The 19,632-nt window shown below is 31.8% G+C and overlaps 1 protein-coding gene across 2 annotated transcripts in view; it reads left to right on the plus strand.

The window, feature by feature from the left end:
• The first annotated feature begins 4,216 nt into the window (after positions 1-4,216).
• Positions 4,217-19,632, plus strand: part of LOC143248485 (ATP-binding cassette sub-family A member 2-like) — a 149,733-nt gene continuing 134,317 nt past the window's right edge. The window contains exons 1-6 of one of the 2 annotated variants that reach the window (XM_076496893.1): positions 4,482-4,613; positions 5,128-5,242; positions 9,205-9,298; positions 12,515-12,626; positions 13,049-13,206; positions 19,460-19,581. In XM_076496893.1, coding sequence (XP_076353008.1) covers positions 5,177-5,242; positions 9,205-9,298; positions 12,515-12,626; positions 13,049-13,206; positions 19,460-19,581 — 552 coding nt within the window. In that variant the 5' untranslated portion in view covers positions 4,482-4,613; positions 5,128-5,176. Of the gene's footprint in view, positions 5,243-9,204; positions 9,299-12,514; positions 12,627-13,048; positions 13,207-19,459; positions 19,582-19,632 lie in introns of both variants that reach the window. The other variant, XM_076496892.1, reaches the window with a different exon arrangement.

Consider the following 19,632-nt stretch of genomic DNA (forward strand, 5'->3'; position numbering starts at 1 on the left):
AATAAAATCTCAGTTGGCTGAGTAATTCCATTGCATATCTCATCCTGTATTTTTTATGATCATTTTTACTTTGCTTTGTCAGCTTATTCAATTTAATATTCATCTTAGCCTTGTTTGTTTGTTTTGAAATTCGCACAAAGCTATTCGAGGGCTATCTGTGCTAGCCGTCCCTAATTTTGCAGTTTAAGACTAGAGGGAAGGCAGCTAATCATCACCACCCACCGCCAACTCTTGGGTTACTCTTTTACCAACGAATAGTGGGATTGACCGTTACATTATAACGCCCCCACGGCTAGGAGGGCGAGCATGTTTGTCGCGACGCGGGCGCGATCCCGCGACCTCAAATTACGAGTCGCACGCCTTATGCGCTAGGCCATACCAGGCCCTCATCTTAACCATGACTAGATTATGGTCAGAACCCATATCAGCTCTTGGATAGGCACGAGCTTACTTCACGCTATTTCTAAATCTCTGATTTACCAGAATGAAATCTATTTGGTTCCTATACATATCTCCAAGGCTCTTTCAAGTATACAGTTTGCGTTTTGGGTGTTGGTTTGTTTGTTTTGAATTTCGCACAAAGCTATTCGAGGGCTATCTGCGTTAGCCGTCCGTAATTTAGCAGTGTAAAACTAGAGGGAAGGCAGCTAGTCATCACCACCCACCGCAAACTCTTGGGCTACTCTTTTACCAACGAATAGTGGTATTGACCGTCACATTATAACGCTCCCGCAGCTGAAAGGGCGAGCATGTTTGGCGCGACGGAGATGCGAACCCGCGACTCTCAGATTACGAATCGCACGCCTTAAGACGCTTGGCCATACCGGGCCAAAATAAATCTTCTGTTTGTGTTTCAATTTGAGCCCACCGAGAGAAATCGAACCCCTGATTTTAGCGTTGTAAATCCATAGAGATACCGCTGAACTAGCGGGGGAGCTTGGGTGGTGGAACAATGTGCTAGTAATCATCGTGCTATGCTCTTCACATAGCCCAAATAATCGTTTTCCTCTGTCATTTCAGCTATCCAGGCCGTGTGTTTCCACAATGCCTAGATGTTTTTTCATTTCCCTTTGACATAGAAGTCTGCCTTAAAAATAACAACTTCTCCACACTTTATATATTCCGTAACTTGATTCAGTATATCCTGGAATGTTTACACTTTCTGATCAAACGTTACACTAATATTCCTTTATGGAATAAAAGAATATTAGTGTTACGTTTGATCAGTCTCTTAAACCATCTAAGTGGTGTGGTGTTGCCAGTGGTAGAGTAAACAGGATTTTAGGTTATGCCTATGACATTTCGAATTCAAGTCTATAAAGACGTTATAATTTCATTATATACGTATATCTTGAGCTTCTTAATTTATAAAAAAAACATTGAACTGTTGATCAGGGTTCAGGGAAGGATTACTAGAATGGTGCCTGGGATGGAGTGATTGTCATATGAGGTTGAAACATCTCAAATTATTTTCTCTTGAAAAAGAAGAGTTAGGAGGGATCTGATTGAGGTGTTTAAGATTGTAAAGAAAATTTACAGTAATGATGCGTCATTTTTTCATATTTAACAGCGAGAATAGTATGACTAAAAATCGCAATTATAAAGTTTGGCAGGAAAGAAGTCATCTCCAGCCAAGACAACTTCATTTTTCTAACAGGGTGGTTGGCCTTTGGAAGGGGTTGCTTTTGGATTTTGTAAAGGCAGTAAATGTAAGTTATTTTAAGTAAGTATATGAATGATAAGGCTCGGTTTTAGGATTTTTAAAAAAATATTTCAATTTCGTTTCAAGGATAGTGGAGCCGATATGAACTAATAGGGTCTCATGTTGTCCCAAAACGTTTTTATGTTACATTCAGTAAGGGATATTTTCATACAGTGAAAAGGGTCTTAATTTAAGTTACAATGGAAACACTTTGTGCTGATAAGAGGTTTTAAATAAAGAATTCACATTTCCCTCATCAGTTCAATACACGCCATTAGACATTCCCCTTTTATATTTTTGTGAATCTATCGGTGTTGAGTATTTTCTCAATACGTTATCGGTTGTAGACCACCTAACTAACTGCTCTGCATGAAAAAAAAATGAAAAAATGAAAAGTTAACACAAAGTACTGATAACGAATTAACTGAAGAAAGATGGATATTTCTCAGAAAGTTATGGTGAATTCTCTAAAAAAAGAAAAACGTCTTCCAAGAAGAAAATGTGGAAAGAAAATCGTGGATGACAATAGAATACTACACGTAATTGAAGACAGAAAAAGACATAAAGAAACATAAGAGCGATACAAAAAATAGGTAAAGAAATCAGAAACAAGTGTAAGGAGGCTAATGAAGTATGGTGGAATAAGAAATGTGAAGAGGTAGAAGTTCTAAACAGAGAACATTAAGCAAAATAATTGCATGAAAAAGTGAAAGATGTAACCAACAAAAGAAGATCTAAAAGTGAAAACAATTGGAAGTGGAAATATGCTGTTTGATTCAGAAGAAATTATTAACAGGTGGGTTGGGTATGTGAATGAGCTTTATTACGATGAGAGAGGAAAACCATTTAATAGGTTAACCTGAAGATGACCTAAGAAGGCCGAAACGTTGTTCTGTACTTGATTATAATTGAAGTTTTAATACACATACCAGCCGTCTTGAGAATACACTTTTACTTCAAGCAGATTTTTTGTCATCACAAGGAGGAGAATCATAATATGCTATTCATGGTCAACTCTCTTGTATGACTGTGAAACATGGACTTTGATGCAAGTATTGATTAACAAATGGGAAGCATTTGAGATGTTGATGTACAGAAATATGTTGAAAATATCAAGGACAGACAAGGAACAAATGAAGTTCTTATTATGGCGATTGTGAGCAGATATCTTGTGCCAACCATCAAGAAGAGGAAAGCAGCATATTTTGGCCATGTTATGAGACGTGACAACATCCATCGAGTTTTACTAGAGGATCAAATAGAATGAAAAAGATATAAGCAAAGACCAAGAACACTGTAAATAACAAATATCAAAGAATGGACTGAAATAGCAAAATATGAATACCTTGAAATAAATCACAAAATAGAGAGAGTGGAGAATTATGACAGCCAACGTCCTTACAAAGATGGCTCATGATGAGGATTTCTTTGATGTAAATCAAAAAGAGCAAAGGTCCTAAGACTGATCCCTGAGGTACCCCACTTTGTGATATTAATCAAGTTTGACTAAATTCCATTTGTAACAATTCTTTGCTCTCTTCCATCTAGCCACTTTTCTATTAAATTTGTTAAGTTATGCTTTAAACCTATAGAAATAATTTTGTACAAGCCTTTCATGTGACACCTTGTCAAATGCTTTCTGAAAAATCCAGATACGCCAAATCTACACTCTTACCCTCATCTACATAAGCAATAACATTTCCAAAGAATTTCAGAAGTTGGTAATGAACATTTTCCCTAAATGAAACCATGGCGACTATTCAATAAAATTCTAAATTTTATTAAATAACTTTAAAAGCATCTTTTAATGGACTATACAAAACTTTTCCCACGAGTGATATAAAACTAATGACTGTAGAACCATAAGTATAAATTTTATCTCCTATCTTGAAAACAAGTGTTAGATTATTAAAATAAAAGCTTACGAATTCCACTCTTTTGTCATAGATTTGAATGAAGAGATTACTGTTACTTGCTTGCCACGCTACTGTGTTTTTGATATTAATGATATTTTATTAACACAGGTTGTCAGTCAAATTCCTGACCTTAAGTAGCTTAGAGATTAAAATTCTCGTTATTTTGTAAATTGAGGGATTATTTGGAATTAGGCACAAAACTGTACAATTGGCTATCTGTGCTCTGCCCACCATAGCTATCAAAACCCGGTTTTCAGCGGTGTGAATCTGTAGACACACTGCTGTACCACTAGGGGTGGGAGCATTCTTGTTATTATTTTCACTTTTATCTAATGTTTATATTTTCAAATATTATGTAAAAATGATTCATTTTTTTATTTTTAAAATTATGGTCTGATGAAATGAGACAATAAATAGTTGAACTAATGAACCTGTTTGTTGTTGCCAAAAGTTGTTTTCACAAATCAATGCGTGTAAAATGCTTACTTTTATATCTCAGAACGGCTGGTATGAGTATTAACATTTTTACTGATTAGGAGAGAACAACGTTTTTTTTTTCTTTTCTTTGTTCTCACTGCGCCATCTATAAATAATTTTTGCTTATATCTTGTTGTCAAAGTGCCGTGGAAGGACTACAGCGAAAGAAAGTGGAGTTTTTTGAGAAATATTAATTATTCTTTTGTTGCTGACAAACAAAAATGATGCATGTTTGTGGCAATCTAAATGCGACTCAGAAGACGAGTGTTATCATATCAGAGGTTAAACTTTAACCTGAAGTTATCTGTGGCTGTATATTGTTTTCCTAGAATGTTGAAATAATATAGTAACTGTTTCTAGCAGTACAGCGCAAGCAACAGTACTACTTTTTCTGTACCTCCTTCATCGTTATCAATATCAGCTGTTTAATGTTATGTTCGCTGTGAATCATAGCTCGTTGGTGTAGTTTGGCTGCGACTTTATTTAGAATGAACAGGTTTTGTCAAAGGTTTTGAGACGTAAGAAAAAAAAAAAGTCGTTATAATGATTATTGGTTAGACAGAAATAAATGAGTATTTATTACGTTTATGATATCGAATAAGCTTGTAACGTCATACATTTTTCCTCGCATCAGGCAATACCTAGTTGTATGGCGTTCTTAAGAGTTTATCTGCCTTAAGTCTTAAGTTGTCCACGAGTATTACTAATAATAATATTATTAATATTCACAAGTCGTACTGCATTATTTAACAATAACAAGATTTTTTACAATCTTTGTAAACTTTAACGAAGTGTGAATGTTATGCTTGCTTAAAATTTATAGTAATAAAAGAAATGTAATATAAATGTGAATTGTAAAAAGACACCCAAGTTACTGAAAACATTTTAATTAAAGTGCAATTATGACATTTGTCAGTAGTCTTAGCACAGTAATGTAAAGAAGCATCAAAGTAAATAGTTTGCAAACAAACGTTTTATATTCCAAAAAACAGCACAGAGAAATTGATTGTATGTTAAATATTCAACTCTTAGAAATTTGGTTTGATATCTAAGTAAAGAGAACTTCAATAAAGTATAGAAAATGGGGTTTTGGCTTCAGTTATCTCTTTTATTATGGAAGAACTTCACTTTGAAGAAAAGAAAACCTGTGAGTAGTATTTTGTTATCTCTTAATATAAAAATATGATAATTAAACTGTGTTGCAAATAACAGTATAACTTTTAAAATTTAAATTGTATTGCACAAGAAAAGTATTCTGGTACAAATGAAATGCTTTTTTTTTTCTTAACTTAATGTGCAGAAAAATAATTTTAGAATTACTAAATATTAGAATATAAAAATTAGCCAGAGATGATAGATAATCATCGTTTAAGGTTTGATGAAGAAACCAGTTTTAATTGTTAGGGACAGAAATTATTTTTATAATTAATTACTAATGGACATCATAGTTCCTAATTTGCTTTCAAAAGATTTTTTTTGTTAATATACACTTGAATTATGACTTTAAAACTATTTAAGTATTTAGAGTTAGAAAGATGGCTTCTATTTTATCATGTTTATAATTTTTAATATAATAATATTCTTTTTCATATAAAGCTTGAAAATAATGTTAAAGTAAATTACACAAAATAAATTGCAATGATACTAAATATTTAATGTGTAGTACTGTTAACATAACAAGACACCTATTAGTCCATCAAGGCAGTCCCAACCACTAAATTAAACTAAACTTAAAAAACATATTTGTGTTTATCATTTAAAGAGTTATTAAGCCTTCCATTAGCTGTATTCACCACTTCTGTTAACAACCCATTTTAGTGGCTAAACATCTTTTGTAACTTACTGGTAGGATTCATAAACACTCAGTTCCTTTCATAATATTAAACACCTAAATCAGATCAGCTCTAATTTTTCCTTTTTCAAGAGAAAACAGCTTCACTTATTACAAGCTGTTCTGATATGACAACCTTTTTATCAAAGTAGTTCGGCTTAAAATACACCAACCTAAAAGACTGCCAAACCAAGATACAAAGATCCTGTTTTTCCCAAGAAACTGTCAAAGTTATTCTCATCAAAACTAATTTAAATTGGTGGCTTATGACAGGCCCCTCATAATGTGGACTTCCAAGTAATGTATGAATAGGCTCCTTAAGAAAATTACACTGAGTAGTTTAAGATGCTGGAAATGTTACTGATTTAAATTATGATAACTTGGATGCAATGCCTTGGATTTATTATAATTAAAACTCACTTGCTATTTGTTTATCTATCTCACCAACTAATCTTAAATCCTTTGGTAAAGTGGCAACATCCTTATGACAGCCAACAACACCTTAATATCATGAGAAATATAAGGAGTTTGTTAATCACCTTTACCAACAGTATGACCAAAAAAGCACAAAGGTCCTAAAGCTGCATCCTGAAGTACCCCACTGAACTTCACCTATAAAAAATCTATTTGTTTTCTTCTATTTAGCCATTTTTTGATCTGGTAAGCTGACTTATCTTCCACACCTACAGAGGAATACTTTCTGAAAATCCAGATACACCAAATCCAAACCCTTATCCTCATCTATATAAATGGCAACTTCATCAAAGAATGTAATAATATTAATAAGGCTGAATTTTCTTCCAATGAAGTTATGTTGAACATCTAACAAAACTGTAAATGTTTTTAAAATAATTTGCAAAATATATTTTTTCAGACTTTTTAAAACTTTCTCCACAACTTATTTAAGACTAGTAGACCTTTGTTTATCTGTACAGTTTTTATTACCTGACTCTTATGTAACAGCAAAGGACCTATTGGTCTGTCTGGGCTGGCTTATCTATTAAAAAAATATAACCAAGGCAATCAAAGCCAGCCCTTATAATTTGATTGCTTATCAACTCATTTCAAAGTCCAACTACCCATGTTGACTGAAGGTGACTTCTAACATTTTATTTGTACCTCCTGGTCCTACCATCTCTCATTAAATATAGAAGATGATCCACCATGAAGACTAAATTTTTAAATAGTCATTACCCATCTAATTTTTTTTTTTTCCAAGATAAAATGTCTTAGCCTGTCTTTATGTGGCAGACTTTTCATCCAAGGTATCATCCAAAAGCCCTGTGAATTTTTTCAACAGTACTGTGGCCTTCTTAAGGTAGAGAGCCAAAGAATTAATACAGTACTCTAACAATGACCTATAAACTGAACCACTAGATGGCTACAAAACTGATCAGTTCACTGTCAGTTCCATAACACTGTCCAAAATAAAGTTATGACTGAAATTCCAAGTATATATAAAATATTAGCAAGTGTCTCACATGTTTAATTTGTAACCTTCTTCAACAACAATTTTTTTTTTGTAATAAATTAATGCGAGTACCTTATTCAATCGTGTTTTCACATAAGAACTTTTGAGTAGAATTTGGTCTCATAGTCATCAGAAATGCACTTTCCATCAAAAACCTACTTTCTTCTTAAAATTTTACATTTCTTTAATCAATTTAAAAAATAATTTATATTTATTAATATTTCCCGTTTCAATTTACCAATGTCCTGTTTGACCAACTTTTAATCTTCTACAATTTTCTGAGTCTCCTATGGTAGTAGTCTGTTTATACTTACTTATGTTTGCAATGCCTTTGTAAAGGGGGACACAGCTGAGTAATTAGAGGTATTTGTCAGTTGATGGTTGCATGAATTTAATACATGTGACAAAGCCATGGTAAGTAAAAACAAATTATTTTCTATCCAGCTATCAGCTCAACAACAACAAATTAAAAAGAAAAAGTCAGTGTGTACTGCCAGCCAAGTTTCTTCCCTCAAGTTGGCAGTTCAAAATTAGTTTTAGTGGCACATAACCAAAGTAGTTTAACTGTAATAAAGACAGATTTTAGTGGCAGTATTTCAATTACTCTGATAGTCTCAGTGATCAAAAATAATAACAGAACCACAATTTCAGTTGTTTGATTATTTTTGTGATGATCTATTGAACCTTAATTGCATCTAATAACTAGTTATAAGTTATCAGTTAATCACCCAACTCAGTAATGAAGAGCAAATGTTTGTTAATAATGCTGAATATTTATTTTAAGTTATAATGATAGACATAAGATATTTTAGCCTCAGTTTGTAGTTATTTCACTGTAACTGTAATTGTTAAATTGATCCAAACAGATCTAATGCATCATTATAAAATTCAATTTGTAAATATGAAAATTTTTATTAGTTGAGGTACTTTGTGACTAATGTACCCATGATTAGTGTTTGTTTTTTTCTAGATATTTTTTAATTAAGATAGAATTGCACATTTCTTTTAATGTTGTACAGTATGTTGTGATTTGATAAAATATTTTGAAATTAGTTATAAAGATATATCATCATATTAAAAGGATTTCATTTTTCTGTAATAACTTGAATTTATTTCTTAAAAATATACTGTGGCAATCACAACTATGTCGTAAAATGTACCCCTACTGGATTGAACATATAACTTGAACAAAGTTTGTTTGTTTAGTTTGTTACTACCTAAATAGTTTTGTTTTTTTCAGTTTCCAAACATTAATTCATAACTTTTTTTTAATATTCTGACTAATTTTGCTTTGAGTTAATTATAAATTAACAACATGTGTGAATCTAGGAAGATTTTATCTTTATTTAAAAATATGGAAAACTAAAGTGGATTTGACTGAACATTGTTACCAGGTAAACTAACTATGGTAAAGTTTTTTAAATTCTGATGGGGTTGGTAAGAGGAACTTTAGTATTAGCTGTGAAAAATCAAATCTTTGATTTATATATTGTTCAGCAGGTTTCTTTCTAAGAGTTACAGCATTATTTATTTGGTGCTCTGATGTATTCTGTTACTTCAATCCTGTTGATATGGGTGTGGCTCTTATGTTACATTCAAAATTTAATTATAGAACTTTATTATTATATGTAGTTTATAATTCAAATTGTTATATTATCTCAGTACTTATACTAATTATAATGAGTTCAGTGCAGCAATTGTTTAAACTGTTTTTCCACATTATATATTAACAAATAATTGTTGCAGGAAGTATTGCATATGTTTACCAATGAAAGCAAGTTTTGAAAGTGGTTGTTTTTCGCTCTAGCTTGTTCTGGTATTTGAACTCTTCATACCACTGGTACTGTTCTTCATTTTAATTGGAATCAGAAAGTATCAACCTGCTTATCCCATAGGTTCATGTAAGTTGTTTGTTAAACATATCTTATAGACCTGTGCAAATTATTAATTTAAAAAATTATTGATTTTATAAATAAAGGGAATTTTTTCTTAACATTTACATTTGAATGGACTGTGCATTTTGTTGTTTTATAATTTAAAATCTACCTTTTTGTAGTTTTAGCCAAGTTATTTTTTACCAGGTTATCTTGCAAGTCTGTATTTTTCTTTAAAAGTAGGATAAGTGTATTTTAAAGGTTTGGTAAGTTTTCCTTATATTTGTACTTTATTGTCAATAAAATCTTATTTCTTAATGTAAGATTTCCTAATTTTATTTTAAGTTCACTTAAACCAATTTTGTACAGATTTGTACTTATTAAAGTTGGTCTGGAGATTATGTTTCAATGTTTAACCTGAATTGGTTTAATGGGGGGCAACAGTAAATTAATTCAGAGTTAAGTTGCTGCATCATTATTAATTTGAAACTTTTTATTTTCCAATAATGATGAACATTTATTTATTGGTAAAGATATGTTATTTTTTAAAAGTATTCAGGTAAAACCTTAATATAAACAGAGCACCCTCTGTTTTATAGTAGTAGTAATAATATGAATATATATATATGTAAATGAGAATGATATTTAAACAAGAGAACGACTTTTCTTGTAACAGTTTCAACATGTCTGTTTCATCATGCCAATGTAGGAATTTTATGTAGTGACTTGATACTATTTTTTAGTAGAAGTTAAATTTGGGTCTGATGTTACTATGAGTAAGTGGCTTTGATGTACATATTTTTATTAGTTTGAAATAAGCATGGCCAGTATGAAAATTAAATATGGATTAATATATATCAAAGATTATGATTGCATGTAATTTGTAGGTAAAGTGACACATAGAATGCCTTTGTACAATAAAGTTCAAGCATGACTAGTAGCTTTCATGTATGAAATGCAAGATCATGTATTTGTGATAGTTGCTAAAGTTACTTAAATGTTGTGGTTTATGTACAATATTTATATGGTACAGGTGTTTCATACATTGGTTCCCTTGTATATTTCATTAGATGTGAACACTGTCATAATGCACACATGTATCAACAATAGCATTTAGAATAAAGTAACTACACAATGTGTTGACTACAAAAGACATTTCTAGAAGTCTGGTCATTGTACAAAGAAGTGTCAGAAAGATGCAGTACTCATCTGTCATTATGCATGGCAACAGCAGTGTTGTTAGCAACAAAGATAATTAAACTGTTTGATGTATCTATGCAGAATTCAGTTTTTATTTTCATTGAAACATGTCTAGTAGTTGGTTTAGGTTTTTTTTAAAGTGGTATTTATTGTTTTTAAAAGGTATTCATTATTTTGGACTACTTGTACAGTCTTCACACGCACGCATGCACGCACACCAGAATCTCAAAATATATGGTATTGAACATGGATGAACTTTATGTTGTTCACAGATGAACTGTTGGGTGATTCTTATTTATGAGTAACTAAATCTACTTTGTTTTCATTTATTTGAATTATTATTATGAAAGTTTTTGTATATATAAAGTTAATGTAAATATTTGGTGAAAATAAAACTTGTGATGTGAATGCTGTAAAAGTAAATCATAACAAATGTGACAGTGTATTGGATTTTGTTTCATGTCTGTATTGTAACAGAGTTTTATCATAATTCCAAGGCAGGATAAAAATGGTGGTTACAATTGGTTAATCTTATTTGTACCTACATTTACTGTATCTCATTTTTAGAGTAATTTTTGCCAAAAGTAACAATTTCATAAATATGCATGCACTACATATTACAATACATAAAAGCATGTTACAGAGTATTGTGTTTAGAGGCTGCATTTATAATCAGTGTGGTTAAAGTAATTTTTGATACTATTTTAAGTATGTTAAATCAATGAAAAAAGAATGAATTTAAACGTATTATTATTTGATTAGACGAGTAGAAAAGTTCTGTTATGTTATTGGATGCCACTTAGTTTGTGTTACATTTATGGTTCTGAATTAATAATTTACATTCTGTGTTACGTTTTTTTCTACTTTATAGTAACATGCTATAAGCTGTGTATCTACATTGTTCTTGGGGTTTGTAACATTCTTATAGTTTTGTAAATTTGTTCAGCATTACTGAGGAATATGAAAGTGTAAGTATAAGAAAAGGCTTTCTAATATATTATCTTCAAGTTTATATTTTCTAATTTAACTTTAAATGTGCAATACATTTTAAGCAAAGAAATATGTGCTTAGAACTTTATAATAGTTTATTAGACATGCCAAGAAGCAAGATGTTCTAAGTGAACCTGTGCTAACTTGTATTACCAGGACATTGTTCCTGAAGACAAATGTATTATCATTATATTCATACTTGAAGCCAGATTAGACTAAATAGTGAAATCACATGGTTAATATACAGTAGTAAATTTGTGATGGTTGCTTTAAGTATAAATACATATAGACTTGCACACTTCTCTGAAATGTTTCAGTTTTTGTTATACCTCATGAGTTACTTTTAAGTATTGATTTGAAAATAAAAGTTGAAACAAAATGTTTTATCTCCAGATTGGCTGATCTCAACACTGTTCTTTATGATATCATTCAATTATTTGTCCAGATATATAAGAAAGTAAAAGTGTAGATTTTATTTTTTTATACAGTTTTTCCAACAAGATGTTACTACCAAAATGACCTTTGGTTCATATATAACCATATAGAGTGTAGTTACAAAGAATAATCAATAAGACATATATTGATAACATTTTATTGGAACAGAGAGAAGCACTGAACAAAAAAATATTACACTTTGTCCTGAACAGAGTTTACTGAATAATAGCTATGGAATAAAAATAACAGTGGTAGCAGGAAATAATTGTGTATGTTTGTTTGTAGTTAACCACAAAGCCACACAATGGGCTATCTGAGTTTACTGAATAATAGTTATGACATAAAAATAACAATGGTATCATGCAGGAATGGTTTGTTTGTTTGTTCATAGTTGAGCACAAAGCTGAACAATGGGCTATCTGATCTGTTCTTACAATGGGTATCAAAACTTGCAATAGTGTGCAGACTTGTGTGTTTTGGGAGCTGATGCCTTGTGAAAAAAATAAGTATTGAATAATGACACTCATACCCTACAGCAGATATTGTTTATGTTTAAATTTATTTTTCTTTTCTATATTTATCTCTTTGAAATAATCTTTTTTTGTTTTTCATTTTTAGTTACCTTCCACGCTTATCCTCTCCCGTCAGCAGGAGTAATTGCGATAATGCAAGCCTTCTGCGATAATGGTGTACTTGATAATTATGGGTTTTTTCAGTTTCCTAATGGCACGTAAGTGTAATGATACTTGCACTGTGTGTGTGTTTGTCTATATAAATAAATATATATACATACATTAGAAAATACTAGTGTATCATACTTTTTTCATCATGAGTGTGTGTGTCTATATGAATATACATAAGAAAACACTGGTGTATCATACTTCTTATTACCGTGGTAAAAATATATTGCCTATCAGATTTAGCCTTTTTATGCTAGTCTTAGGTGTGCAATAAAAAAAAAAAAAGACATTTGGTGTTCATGCTCACAGGTTTTCACATCACAGTATGTGATAAATAAAATTTAAGGTGTATAGGTTATAAGCTGTTACCTATCAAAAGATGTTTCCTCCAAATTCAAAAGAAAAAAAAGACTGTTCCAACCATCCAATCTGCCTATTTAGCTACCTGTATATTTCATTTCTGTGTTTCCAGAGTAACATCATTCCTTGAAAGGTTAAACACAGCATCTCAGAACAACAACTTCTTCCTGCCAGGCTTTAAGCTCAGTGAATTGGATACTATTCCAGATATTTATAAAAGTATTGTTGAAGACCCAGTGGCTGTCCATGATATTTTTGTCAATGCTGCAAGTAAGTTTCCAGTCTGTAAAAAAAAATAGGAATAACCAAGTCTGCACACCTTTCATTTCACATCTGTACTTCTGTATGTAGTTTTAACTTATCCATCCTTGGATAAGTATTTCTTTTGCAGGTACTCACTAAAAACATATTGGGTAGAAGGTAGTATTTTTAAGATTTGTATTTGATATTTTGTTCACAAATACAACTTAGCACAAAGATTTGCTTTAGTAACTGTGAATGCACTAAACATTACAGAAAATAACTGTTGTAGTAATCTAAAAACATTAAAGCATAGTAACAAAATAATACCTTAGATATATTTCTAGTAACAGATCCATGAATTTTGTTACCAAGTTTTTATATATTTTTGTCAACAATGTATTGAAGGAAACCAACTTCGATCTGGTACGTTTTATGTTAATATAAAACAATTTAAAGGTAGCTTTAACTGTTATTATGTTCTTGGTAAATGTAATGTAATTCCTTTAAAAAAATTACTGAATTTCAACGTATACTGTAAATCAAATCATTATTAACAATGGAATCTGTCAAACCTTTACTCTAGTTAACATTATCGTATTGTTGTTACTGTGAGTAGTAATGGAAACAGTATTGTTGACTGAAAGATTTAAACTTTATCACATGCTGTTCCATTTCAATTCTGATTTCACATTTAATAAATCTATGTTTAGTTTGTAAGTATCGTACGACTCACTTTGACCTTTTTGTGGGAGTTTTAACCTTTACTTTCAATCAGTCACTAATCCTACATCCAGTGTGATATACAGTGTTTCACTGTTCAAGTACATTTCTCATTGTAAGTCAGTTTACATAATATAGTAATCACCTTTCATCAGGCAGTCCTTGTTACCACCATTAAAGTTTTTACTTCTGATAAATAGTTTTTTTTTTGTTGACACTCTGTTTTCTCCTCCACTTCACCTGCAAAAGCAATTGCCACACTTTCATATTCATGTGGTAAAATTACAAATCCTTTGTTGTTATTAATATTATGTATTGTGTTTTTGACCATCCTCAGTCTTAATGCTGTACATTTGAATATTGTAAGGAATATACAAAATAGTATGTGATATAATATTCTAATGGATTTTGCTGAAGGAATCCTTTAATCAGTGAAGAAATAAGGACCATTAAGTAATAGAAACCTTCTATAATTTTATTTGTATGTAGTTTTGATTTAGTTTCTGTTTGTGTGCCACGTGCAAGTAATCTATTTTGAAGATCTCTTCACTAGTTCAGTAAATGATTCACGTACAGGTTATCTGTGTTGTAGGTCTCTTCACTAGTTCAGTAAATGATTCACGTACAGGTAATCTGTGTTGTAGGTCTCTTCACTAGTTCAGTAAATGATTCACGTACAGGTAATCTGTGTTGTAGGTCTCTTCACTAGTTCAGTAAATGATTCGTACAGGTAATCTGTGTTGTAGGTCTCTTCACTAGTCCAGTAAATGATTCACGTACAGGTAATCTGTGTTGTAGGTCTCTTCACTGGTTCAGTAAACGATTCACGTACAGGTAATCTGTGTTGTAGGTCTCTTCACCGGTTCAGTAAACGATTCACGTACAGGTAATCTGTGTTGTAGGTCTCTTCACTGGTTCAGTAAACGATTTACGTACAGGTAATCTGTGTTGTAGGTCTCTTCACTGGTTCAGTAAATGATTCATGTACAGGTAATCTGTGTTCTAGGTCTCTTCACTGATTCAGTAAATAATGACTTATGTATGTGTAATCTTTGTCATGTACTTTGAAGAAGGAATTTTTTCTATCTTCAGGCAGGTTGCAGCACTGTCTATGTGGTGATGTTTCAGATTGCTCATCAAAATGGTATTTTATATATCTTCACAATAGGTTATCAGAACTTTACTCTGCAGTGCTTCCTTTTATAATATCAGTAAATATCACAGCAAAAAGTTTGAATTTCTTGTTTTCTTCTACTGCTTTTTTGTTATATAACTAAAAAAATCATAAGAAAGATGTCAGGCAGTTTTATTAAGGTGACATAGTTTCAAACAGAGTATCACCTTTTATTAGTATTATTATTATTAACTAGCAGTATTTTTTTTTAAATAATAATTCCAGTGTAAACTATATTAATTTTTGGAGTTAGCTTTCTTATAGATATTTGGTTTTCCCCAAAAGAACCTTAAGTATAGGGATAATAAACAGAAATTACCAGCCAATAATAGATGAATAATAAATATTACAGTTGGAACATAGTTCCATTTAGAACTTGGTTAGAAATACATTCTTTTTGTGTCTACTGAAACACTACATTAAAAAAACTAGTAAAGACTGAAGGTAAAAAATGAAGGGATGGCCAATGTCTATCTTTCAAATGTACTGTAAACAAGGTGGAATGGATGGCTGATGTCGATCTTTTAAATACACTGTAAACAAGGTGGAATGGATGGCTGATGTCGATCTTTTAAATACACTGTAAACAAGATAGTAGGGATGACTGATGTCGATCTTTTAAATACTGTGTAAACAAGGTAGGATGGTTGACTGATGTCGATCTTTTAAATACTGTGTAAACAAGGTAGGATGGTTGACTGATGTCGATCTTTTAAATACAGTGTAAACAAGGTAGGATGGTTGGCTGATGTCGATCTTTTAAATATACTGTAAACAAGATAGGAGGGATGGCTAATGTCAATCTTAAATACAGTGTAAACAAGGTTGGATGGTTGGCTGATGTCAGTCTTTTAAATACACTGTAAACAAGATAGAAGGAATGGTTGATGTTGATCTTTTAAATACGCTGTAAACAAGATAGGAGGGATGGCTAATGTCGACCTTTTAAATACGCTGTAAACAAGATAGAAGGAATGGCTAATGTCAATCTTTTAAAAATGCTGTAAACAAGATAGAAGGAATTGCTAACGTCAATCTTAAATACAGTGTAAACAAGGCAGGATGGTTGGCTGATGTCGATTTTTTAAATACACTGTAAACAAGATAGAAGGAATGGCTGATGTCGATCTTTTAAATACACTGTAAACAAGGTATGATGGATGGCTGATGTCAATCTTTTAAATACACTGTAAATAAGGTAGGATGGATGGCTGATGTCAATCTTTTAAATACACTGTAAATAAGGTAGGATGGATGGCTGATGTCAATCTTTTAAATACACTGTAAACAAGATAGGAGGGATGTCATTTGCATCATCCCTACGTTGTGTAGTAGAAATTTAACAGTCAAAAGAAAAGCATGAAGTAAGCTGTATGTATATGTTAATACTTATCTGTGTTGTTATGTTGTGCAAGATAAATGCTGTTCATACTATTTCTTTGTGATGTCAGCCATATTCATTTTCCAGTTTACTTGCTTACTTAAAACTTGTAGGTTTTCTTTAATTTTTGGGAGAATACAGGAAAGTTGTCACCAGACTTCACTTGTTACTAGTACTATTTCATTTGGGAGAATACAGGAAAGTTGTCACCAGACTTCACTTGTTGCTAGTACTATTTAATTTGGGAGAATCCAGAAAAGTTGTCACCAGACTTCACTTGTTGCTAGTACTATTTCATTTGGGAGAATACCAGAAAGTTGTCACCAGACTTCACTTGTTACTATTTCATTTGGGAGAATACAGGAAAGTTGTCACCAGACTTCACTTGTTACTATTTCATTTGGGAGAATACAGGAAAGTTGTCACCAGACTTCACTTGTTACTATTTCATTTGGGAGAATCCAGAAAAGTTGTCACCAGACTTCACTTGTTACTATTTCATTTGGGAGAATACAGGAAAGTTGTCACCAGACTTCACTTGTTACTATTTCATTTGGGAGAATACAGGAAAGTTGTCACCAGACTTCACTTGTTACTATTTCATTTGGGAGAATCCAGAAAAGTTGTCACCAGAGTTCACTTGTTACTATTTCATTTGGGAGAATCCAGGAAAGTTGTCACCAGAGTTCACTTGTTACTATTTCATTTGGGAGAATCCAGGAAAGTTGTCACCAGACTTCACTTGTTGCTAGTACTATTTCATTTGGGAGAATCCAGAAAAGTTGTCACCAGACTTCACTTGTTGCTAGTACTATTTCATTTGGGAGAATCCAGAAAAGTTGTCACCAGACTTCACTTGTTGCTAGTACTATTTCATTTGGGAGAATCCAGAAAAGTTGTCACCAGACTTCACTTGTTACTAGTACTATTTCATTTGGGAGAATACAGGAAAGTTGTCACCAGACTTCACTTGTTGCTAGTACTATTTCATTTGGGAGAATCCAGAAAAGTTGTCACCAGACTTCACTTGTTGCTAGTACTATTTCATTTGGGAGAATACAGGAAAGTTGTCACCAGACTTCACTTGTTGCTATTTCATTTGGGAGAATACAGGAAAGTTGTCACCAGACTTCACTTGTTGCTATTTCATTTGGGAGAATACAGGAAAGTTGTCACCAGACTTCACTTGTTGCTAGTACTATTTCATTTGGGAGAATCCAGAAAAGTTGTCACCAGACTTCACTTGTTGCTAGTACTATTTCATTTGGGAGAATCCAGAAAAGTTGTCACCAGACTTCACTTGTTACTATTTCATTTGGGAGAATACAGGAAAGTTGTCACCAGACTTCACTTGTTGCTAGTACTATTTCATTTGGGAGAATCCAGAAAAGTTGTCACCAGACTTCACTTGTTACTATTTCATTTGGGAGAATACAGGAAAGTTGTCACCAGACTTCACTTGTTGCTAGTACTATTTCATTTGGGAGAATCCAGAAAGGTTGTCACCAGACTTCACTTGTTACTATTTCATTTGGGAGAATACAGGAAAGTTGTCACCAGACTTCACTTGTTACTATTTCATTTGGGAGAATCCAGAAAAGTTGTCACCAGACTTCACTTGTTACTATTTCATTTGGGAGAATACAGGAAAGTTGTCACCAGACTTCACTTGTTGCTAGTACTATTTCATTTGGGAGAATCCAGAAAAGTTGTCACCAGACTTCACTTGTTGCTAGTACTATTTCATTTGGGAGAATCCAGAAAGGTTGTCACCAGACTTCACTTGTTACTATTTCATTTGGGAGAATCCAGAAAGGTTGTCACCAGACTTCACTTGTTACTATTTCATTTGGGAGAATACAAGAAAGTTGTCACCAGACTTCACTTGTTACTATTTCATTTTTTTTATTGTAAAAACAAACATTTTTTGTATGAGAGTCTGTGTACTTGGGCATAGTTAGCACTACAGAGTGGGTTGGAAGGGTATTTTCCCTGACAAGAGAATGTTTTTGTTTTCCATGTTATGTGGTAATGTTCCTAATAGTGTAACATAATACAAATCTTTCACTTAATGTTTCATGCTTCTTAACATTATCTGTAATTTTTTTTTTATTGTTCAATTTTTTTTCTGAATATTGTTTTTTTTTGTCCTCTGTAAAATAAAATGCATCACTCTCAAACAACTTTTCTATTTTATAAGTTTTTAATTTCTTGAGATGTCATCCAAATTAACTTTAATAAGGGGCTGGAGTTTCTATATTTTATGAAGCCCTTCCATCATTCTCCATCTCCATTAGTAACATCACACACTGCTTTCTATAGATTGTATAATAAATTATAACCTGTATATATTCTCTGTGGTCCAATGCTACATCCCCAAAACCTTTGTTAATTTTGCTGTGATGACACACAACATATCAGTCATTCTAACAGATTCTTTCAGAGATAAAGACAGAAGAGATTGATAACATAGGAGGATAATTAATATTTTATTCTAAACTAGTACTTTTACTGAACACTTCCATCAAATAAGGTTTTACTTTCTGCTTAATAGAGGCATGATTTATTATGACAGATGTTATTGCCAGTGTTGTTAGTACATCTAGGTAATTTTTCAATACACATCCACAAAAGTATTTCAGTGAATTAATAAGATATCCTGTTTAAAACTTATGAAGTTTAGACTGATTTAACAGAAATTATTTTTAAATAAGAATATCTAGTGTTTTGTTTTTTAAATAAATTTCCCTTAAAACAAATACTGTAATCGTATCATAATTTTAATCATGCTACTTTTCCATAATCAAACAACTTATTGAGTAACATAAAAAAATATACATTGTGTGACTGTAACATGAAACTTGTTCATTTACAAAAAAAATAACTAATTTGAAGAGTGAGTAATGCATTAAAGTATGATTAAACAGTTATTGATTATTTTTTATGCTAATAACCACTCATGTGTAATTGTTTTTGTGGCTTTTTATACTTTGTTTTTTAACCAGATAAGCAGGTTGTGTATCTTCTCAAAGATCCAGCTGAATTTAAACAGTTCTTGGTGTCAGATCTCTTAGTCTCTGAGGATGCAGTGAAAGTTCTTTTAACTTCTTCTCTTGACATGAAACAGGTACTTATAATTTATTATGTGTAAAATTAAAGGACTTTTGTCACTTCAATT

The sequence above is a fragment of the Tachypleus tridentatus genome, chromosome 4 (assembly GCF_004210375.1).
Source record: "Tachypleus tridentatus isolate NWPU-2018 chromosome 4, ASM421037v1, whole genome shotgun sequence".
Lineage (NCBI taxonomy): Eukaryota > Metazoa > Arthropoda > Merostomata > Xiphosura > Limulidae > Tachypleus > Tachypleus tridentatus.